The following is an 8,654-nucleotide window of genomic DNA, read 5'->3' on the forward strand; positions in this document are numbered from 1 at the left end:
TCGACCACTCGGACGGACTTGATGAGAATGTCGTCCACGTATACTTCCAAATTTCGCCCGATCTGTTCTCTAAATACTTTGTTCATTAAGCGCTGATACGTGGCCCCCGCATTCTTCAAGCCGAACAGCATCACATTATAGCAATAGGTGCCGTCGGCCGTCACGAAGCTGACTTTTTCTTGATCTTCACGGGCGAGCGGCACTTGATGATAGCCTTGGTAAGCGTCGAGCATACATATTAATTCGCAGCCGGCTGTAGAGTCCACCAGCTGATCTATCCGGGGCAGAGGATAAAAGTCTTTCGGGCAAGCTTTGTTGAGATCCCGAAAATCTATGCATACTCTCCACTTGTTGCCCGGCTTGGAGACTAATACCACGTTGGCCAGCCAGCTCGGGAATTGCACCTTGCGTATATGGCCGGCCTTCAAAAGCTTCTCAACTTCCACCCGGATAATGGCATTCTGCTCGGCGCTGAAATCCCTTTTTCTCTGCTTCACCGGCCGAGTGTCCGGTCGGACATGTAGTTCATGCTGCACTATATTGGGCGAAATTCCGGGCAGCACATGTGTCGACCAGACGAAGACGTCACAATTTCTCTGGAGGCATTTGATCACTTCCTCCTTCTGGTTGGCCTCCAGATCGGACGCAATAAAGGTCATGGCCTCTGATCGAGTTGGGTGAATCTGCACTTCCTCCTTTTCTTCATAAATTAAAGAGGGTGGCTTTTCAGTGATGGCGTTTACCTCGATCCGGTGAGCCTTCCGAGCGGAATTGGCTTCTGCTCGGACCATCTCGATGTAGCATCGCCGAGCTGCTAGCTGATCTCCCCGTACTTCTCCCACTCTGTCCTCCACGGGGAACTTGATCTTCTGATGGAAGGTTGAGACGACCGCTCGGAATTCGCTGAGCGCCGGTCGTCCCAAAATGACGTTGTAGGACGAGGGAGAGTCGACCACCACGAAGTTTGCTGTCCTTATCCTCCTGAGCGGCTCTTCTCCCAGCGAGATAGCCAGCCGGATCTGTCCGACCGACTGAACTTCCTTACCCGTAAACCCGTAGAGCGGAGTGGTCATGGGTAACAGCTCGGCTCAATCAATTTGCAGCTGATCGAACGCCTTCTTGAATATGATGTTGACTGAGCTCCCTGTGTCAACAAATACGCGGTGAATAGTGTAATTGGCTATTACCGCCTTAATGAGTAGGGCATCGTCGTGGGGTACTTCCACTCCTTCCAAGTCCCCTGGCCCGAAACTGATTTCCGGTCCGTTCGCCCGCTCTTGGCTGCAGCCGACTGCATGGATTTGGAGCTGCCGGACGCTCGCCTTTCTTGCTCGGTTGGAGTCTCCTCCGGTCGGCCCGCCAGCAATAACGTTGATCTCGCCTCGGGAAGTATTACTTCTATTCTCTTCTTCGCGAGCGGATGGTCGAGACCGTTCTCGTGACATTCGGCGATTCTCCTGCCTTGGAGAGTGATGCCTATCGGGGGTCTGTTGCTGTCGCCTATCGGTTCGAGTCCGATCGGCTTCATGAGTTCTCTGTCGCCTGTCGACTGAGGGAGACCGTCGTCCGGCATTCCGGGGCACGGGATGAGCCACGAAGGGAAGACTTCGACAATTCCTTGTGTTGTGCGTATCCGTCCGGTGGAAGGAGTAGAACATCGGGGTCCATTTCTTCTTTGGCTTGGGCCAAACGGTAGCTACCTCTTGCACGTGGGATCGGACATGGGGGGCTCGGATAGCTTCGGCCCTCGGTCCTCTGGGCGGCTGATGAGCGGCGTGTTGTTTCCGTTCGGCAGGAGGAGCCCGCTCGGTAGGAGTTTCTTTTTTCCTGGCCATTTGCGCTTCTTCCACGTTGATGTATTCGTTAGCCCGGTGCAGCATGTGATCATAATCTCGGGGCGGCTTTCGGATGAGCGCTCGGAAGAAATCCCCATCCACTATGCCTTGTGTGAAGGCATTCATCATGGTCTCCGAGGTGGCCGTTGGAATATCCATGGCCACTTTGTTGAACCGCTGTATGTAAGCTCGGAGTGATTCACGGGCTTCTTGTTTGATGGCGAACAGGCTAACGCTGGTTTTTTGATAACGCCGACTGCTTACAAAATGATGGAGGAAGGCCGATTGGAAGTCCTTGAAGCTTGTGATGGATCCGTCCGGCAGCCTCCGAAACCACCGTTGAGCCGATCCCGAGAGAGTGGTAAGAAAGACTCGGCATTTTAATCCATCTGCGTATTGGTGGAGCGTAGCTGTGTTATCAAACTTACCCAGATGATCGTCCGGGTCGGTTGTCCCATTATACTCGCCGATTGTCGGAGGCACGTAGTGCTTGGGCAGAGGATCTCGTAGAATAGTCTCTGAAAATTGGCGATTAATCTTCTCGGGTGATGCGTCCGCTCGGGGGGCTTTCCCTTTTCTGTCATCTCGCCTAGGCATTTCTTCCGAAGAAGACCCCCGATCTCTGTGAGCTGCTGCGGCTTCGGGGGTGCGGAATAGGGCTCGATGAAACGCAACGGTGGCCGGTTGTGCTTCCGCTCGACCACCAGACGCTGACGTTGCTTGCTGTTCCGGCCGCTCGGCTGTTGCTTTCTGTTTTTGCTCCACGAGCTTGGCGGCCCTTATCTCGATCAGAGCGTCGAGTTCCTCATTCGAAAGCGTCACCGTGTGTTGTCGTCCAGCCTCGTCCATTGTTTCTGATCGGATGCAGGAGCGTTCCCACAGACGGCGCCAAATTGATCATGTCCGAATCGCTGAATCAATGGACACTAGGCACGTGGCGCTTCCGGCTACTGATGTGGATCTCCGACTGGTCGCACGAACTTCCGGCGAACTTGCACAGAAGTCGGGCCGGGAAGGGGTTCCCGGTGGCGACCCTCCGACGCTCAAGTCGGGCAAGCAAACAGTGGAAAAGAGTGGCTCCAAAGATGTAAGAATGCATACCTCCGGCGAAGTATGCAGCTCTTTATATAGAGCGGTGAAAGAGCCCTTGCACGTCCACCGAGGTGCATGCGTGTCCGTAGCCCATACCTCGGTATGCGTCTGCCAGAAAGCTTGCCTGATGCCATACTGTTACAGTCCAAGTATGTCCTTGATGGGATAACAGAACACCTCGTAGTCAGACTTAGAGCATGGCCTAGCCCTAGGACTCGACAGCTGTCAGAAGAGGTTCTGATCCTTTTCTACCCACCACAAGTCGGGATGTTTGTCCGTCTGGCTAGGCGGGGAGTTCACGCGCCGCCCGGATGGCCCTCATCCCATGCGTCGGCCGGACGGCGCACCCGTCTCGTCCGGACTGCCATTTGCATCTATACGCTGGGGAGAATTTCGGTAGGGTGCTATGCAAGGACTGTTAACAGTACATCACCCTCTCCTAGGCCTTCCGCTCAGCTCCTCGTTACTATTCCACTGAGCGTCGGAATCCCGACTCCCGCCAGGACACCTCAGTCAGATATTCCTCGGTCGGCCGGCCGTGAGGTCCCGACCGACCCATCCATCTCCGATCGGCCACCTGGCCCTTTGACTTCCGCGGGGCTTTGACCCCTCAAAATAGGGGTCCCCTATTCTAACCGTCGGATCAAACAACGAGGAATAAAATATAATTCCTAATACTCTGATATCATTGTAGGAATTATATTGTACTTAATTGCACAAAACAATTAAATACTTACAGTGATCTCTCGCAGATCTGCAATCGACGTTGGCAAGACTCGCTGTCGGAAGAACGATCACAGGATCGGAAGACACTCCACAATTCCACGAACCAAATCCCACCGCCTCAAATACTCTTCTCTCTCTCGTCTTCTCACGTCTTTTTTCTCATACACCTTAATAATCCTTGGGCATACTATTTATAAAGGGAAATGACTTAGTGATATAATGGACTTTTCCATTAAGAGTTGTGGGGAACGTGGACATGTTCCCACGTTCCCATTTCCCCCCATTTCCTACAGTCATATGGATAAATCATGCCTGAAGCAAATCTGGAGCTGAACTAAACAGGTTTTGATAGACTATCCAGCGGTCATACAGAGATAGGAAGAACACAGCAGAAGACCAAGAAGCACGTCTTTCTTTTGTTTCAAATATCATGATTGCCACACAACTCTAAACCATGCAAATCCAACTATAATTCAGATAAAAAGCTAGGCCTAACATCATTACACTGCAGCTCTTAATTATTCCATATATTCTATTTATGGTTTAATTATGATTACATGTGCATGAACCAATTGCAAATCCCGTCAATGAGTAAAATGTATTTGATTCTTATGCTCCTCTTGATCATAAATGCACCCACGAATCCCCAGAAACCAAACACAAATCCAGGAGCAAAACCAATGAAATACCAAATTCCTCCGTACTTATCATCTTCGTGCATTCTCTCTTCTTCTGTTACTCTATCAATGGTTGGGTTGTCGCCTGGGCACTTGATCTGCAATGGCTCCCCACAAAGTCGAGGGTTGCCCATGTACGACAAGTTAGTGAAAGTTAGCAGCTGATTGCCCATTGGTATTCTCCCAATAAGATTGTTGTAGGATAAATTTAAGATGCTCAGGGAATATAAAGCAGATATGCTTGAAGGAATTCCACCGGACAAGTTGTTCTTTGAAAGATCGAGCGATTCTAGTTGACCTATGAGACCAATCTCATATGGCATGCTGCCCGAGAAATGATTCCAAGACAAGTTGAGGAAACGAAGGCCATGGAGATTTGTCAGCTCTTCTGGAATCTCGCCGGAGAGTTTGTTGTTGGAGAGGTCGATGCTAGTGACAAGCCAAAGCGAATTGCTATAAGTCAACTGTAAGCCTTTGGCAATTATAGTGATATTCTCATGGTAGTAAAATGAACGCTCTCCTGGCACTCTCGTATGAAACTGAGCAAGTTCTTTGCCATTCTGGCCTGTTGCCATGGAACTGAAATTACCAAAACCCGAAGGCAGAGAGCCAGAGAGCTTATTGCAAGCAAGATCTAGCACTTGGAGTGAAGGGATCAGTGACAGTTCCAATGGGATTTCACCACTCAACTTGTTTGACCTCAGAGAAAGAACTCGCAGTGACTTCAGACTCCCTCCATCCCAACTGGGTATGTCATCAGACAATTCATTGAAGCTTAAATCCATAACCAGGAGACTGCTGCATCCTTGCAAGGTTAAGGGAATTCTGCCAGAGAAATTATTGTTGTTCAAGTGCAGCGACTCGAGCATGGTCAGAAACCCGAGCGTTGGGGGAATACCACCTGATAATTCATTGCTAGAAAAATCCAAGATCGCAAGCTGTGGTGATTTGCTCCAGCAATTTGGGAGTGCTCCAGATAAACTATTGTTGTTAAGTTCCATAAGTCGCAAAGGCGGTACACAAATGGAGGATGGAACCGTTTTACTTAAGCTATTATTAGACAAAAGCATAACGCGAGGGCCGCCGCCAAACAAGCTTTCAGGAATTGGTCCACTGAATGAATTGTGAGAGAGGTCCAAGTACAGACTGACATGAAGCATTCTTGGTATCAAGCCTCCCAAGTTGTTGTGGCTTAAATCAAAGACTGCCACATTCTTGAAGCATTCTAAAGAGATTGGCAGCACCCCTCTCATGTGATTGCCAGAGGCATTCAGCGCCATGAGTGGCATGCACAAGTTCCAAAACCACTCTGGAAAGAAGTCTGATATGCCGTTATTCGATATGTCAAGGGAGTGCAATCTGGTTTGGTTCTGCAGCCATGGAGGAAACCTGGGCCCCAAGTTACAAGATCTCATTGCGATTACATTTGCATGGAATGGAGGAAGCCAGCCACTGCTCACGTTGATTGACAAATGGTTGTGAGATAGATCCATGGTGAGTAAACTTGTGAGGTTGGCGAAGTGTGCTTCTGTGAGGCCTCCAACCAAATAGTTGGAAGACAGATTTAAGCTCATTAGTCGAGACAGTTTCCCCAAAGAAGTTGGGATTGAGCCACTCAGTGAATTGGAGCCAAGGTCAAGTTTAAACAACCTCTGAAGCTTGTCCATGTGAATTGGTAGAGGGCCACCGATCTCATTTCCCTGCAGGATAAGGGAAAGCCGCATGTCATCGTTTCTGCATTTTGATAGTTGCTCGAAAAACTCAGCAAGCTCCCCTGCTATTCTATTATTAAGGAGATGAATTCTACTCAAGTTGCACAGATCCCCCAATGAACTAGGTAGTGATCCACTTATGAGGTTGTCAGACAAACTGAGTTGTTCCAATTGCTGGAGATTTCCAACTGAATTTGGTATGTGCCCAGTAATTTGATTGCCTGATAAATTCAGATTCTGCAGGGCAGTCAGATTGCCGATAGTCCCTGGAATGGCTCCAACCATTCTGTTATTAGACAGATCTAAAACTGACATTTTACTCAAGTTTCCAATGCTTTTGGGCATTACACCTTCAATGTTGTTGAAAGAGAGGAGCAAGGCTTGCAAGCATTTAAGGTTTCCAATACTTTCTGGAATCTGACCACTGATGCTGTTATGGCTCAAGTCCAGGAACTGCAGATTTCTGAGATGGACAACTGTTTCAGGTATTTCTCCCTCCATACTGTTATGGTTTAGAGCTAAGTGAAGCAGCTTCGAGAGATTGCCGAGCTGGTGTGAAATTCTTCCACTGAATCCGGCTTGAGAAAGGTCTAAGTGCTCCAGTTGAGTTAAAGATCCAAGAAACCCAGGAATTGGAGCACCACCGAAGTTGTTCCAGCTTAAATCTAAATAAGTCAAGTGCTCCAAATCAGGTAGAGAAGAAATTACCTCACTTTTTATGGGCGTTGACCCTCCAAGATTAGAGAGATCAAGTTTTACAACATGACTCGTTATGTTGTGGCACTGAACTCTCTCCCATGTTCTGCAGTCGTCGCCGCTCCATGAAGACAGTTCGCCATGGGCGATAGAGAGCCCATTTTTCACGTTGAGCAGTGCCTTCCGCTCCTTCTCTATGGCCAGTTGCGCCGATCCGGAGATAAGCGAAAGAAAAATCCAGAAGAGACACAGAAGAGTGTTGGGCGAAGAAGAAGCAGCAGCAGAAGCATTGCAAGCCATGAACTACTGCACAAGACTTGGAAGAGTGCAACAATCTCAGCAATATTTTGCTGCTTCTTTTGTTCTTAATTTCTGAGTCCACGCACAATAATGTTGGTCCATGAAAGTGACTCTACAAGTATGCGTTGCCTAACTTTATTGGAAACTTTCCTGTAATAAGACCAATTCAAACATTTTTAATTCTCTGCACATTTATTTAGTGAGATCCCAGAAAGTATTGGAATCTAAAAGACTTGGAAGATTGTCTCCTCTCTAGTCTCTTTAACTGCCATTGGAGGTGTAATGGCTGAAAGCATCGGTAACTTCAGTAGAAAGCCATACGTCGGTGTTCTTATCTTGTACCCACCTTTTCAATGTCGAGCCATAAATGTACGACCTTATCTTGATTTTTCATGATTTATCTTCCTACATCTTATTATGAGATCAATGATATTGTACCATTCGGGATGAATGATATCACCTTTCACTCTCGATAGGGATGTCATGTAATTAAGGAAGTCAATAATTCTGCTGAGGTAGCGGTCAAAGTCAACAGATCCGCTCCGTGATCTTACATAACTCTCGCCTCCACATAGCCCTCAACTCCGGTAAGCCCCCGACTCCACGATGGCCTTGATTATAGAGTAGGAGGGCTAGAGGTGGAGGTAGCTAAAGAAGATCAGCAAGAACATCAGGCATGCCCTCCTCTGCTACTGGATTTGAGTCGGATTGATATTGGTCCTCTCTCCTCCAAGACATGACTCTATGATCATCTATATGGACATCAGCTAATGACAGGTTCCTAGCATCTATTATGTCAAACTCATTTAGGACTTTGACATCACTTGATATCAAAGCCTAATGATGCTAGGTATGAGATCATAATATAACAATAAGTCATGTGGACCCGTTGGCTAATGCTAACACTGGTTGAGTAAATGATGACATGGAACATATGCAAACTAATATCTATGTCTAGCCTCTTACACAATGTATAAAGGAGAAATGAGTGAAATAGCCGCATCATGGCTACATCTCTAGTGGTGAGGGGAAAATACATAACACGAGGACCCTATATAAGACATATTCCTGAATCTTCAGCATGTCAGATCGAAATTGAGTCACTGTTGGTACCTAACCCCCCCCCATATAATATATATATATATATATATATATGAGTATATCATATCTGAAGTGATGTGTGAGTATGGATCACCAAATGGTAGGTCTTTAGGGGGTCGCACAGAAAGGGACACACTGAGGGTCTTAATCCTAAGTGGTCTCTAATGACAGTATGAGGTAGTGTAACATCTCTACTGGCTACTGTACTAGTATATGTGAGATCATCAACTTTAACTAAATTATTATATAGTTCGGTACATAATTCTGTGTTAACCAAACTAGAACAATAAATTAAGTTGTGTAGTCTATAGTAGTTAGTGATCTCAACACATGGTATGCATGACCTCATAAAGAAACTCCTACAAAGATATCTAGAATGCAAGGGAATATAGGAGTTGGATAAAAATATAATCTAAGTTCTTCTGTCAAAAATCTAGCGTCGGTACTAGGAGTTTGAGAGGGGCCAACATTAGTATTCTGTCGCTCATGCCTACTCAAATAAATTATAGAATTTA

At 47.2% G+C, this 8,654-nt stretch overlaps 1 protein-coding gene across 1 annotated transcript; it reads right to left on the bottom strand.

Moving 5' to 3' along the window:
• Window positions 1-4,038: 4,038 nt before the first annotated feature.
• LOC122001667 (receptor-like protein EIX2) lies at window positions 4,039-7,127 on the bottom strand. The gene has a single exon (XM_042556546.1). The coding sequence runs from the start codon at window positions 7,036-7,038 to the stop codon at window positions 4,207-4,209; it is 2,832 nt and encodes a 943-aa protein (XP_042412480.1). The 5' UTR covers window positions 7,039-7,127; the 3' UTR covers window positions 4,039-4,206.
• Between the last annotated feature and the right edge of the window lie 1,527 nt (window positions 7,128-8,654).

Source organism: Zingiber officinale, chromosome 7A (genome assembly GCF_018446385.1).
Source record: "Zingiber officinale cultivar Zhangliang chromosome 7A, Zo_v1.1, whole genome shotgun sequence".
NCBI lineage: Eukaryota > Viridiplantae > Streptophyta > Magnoliopsida > Zingiberales > Zingiberaceae > Zingiber > Zingiber officinale.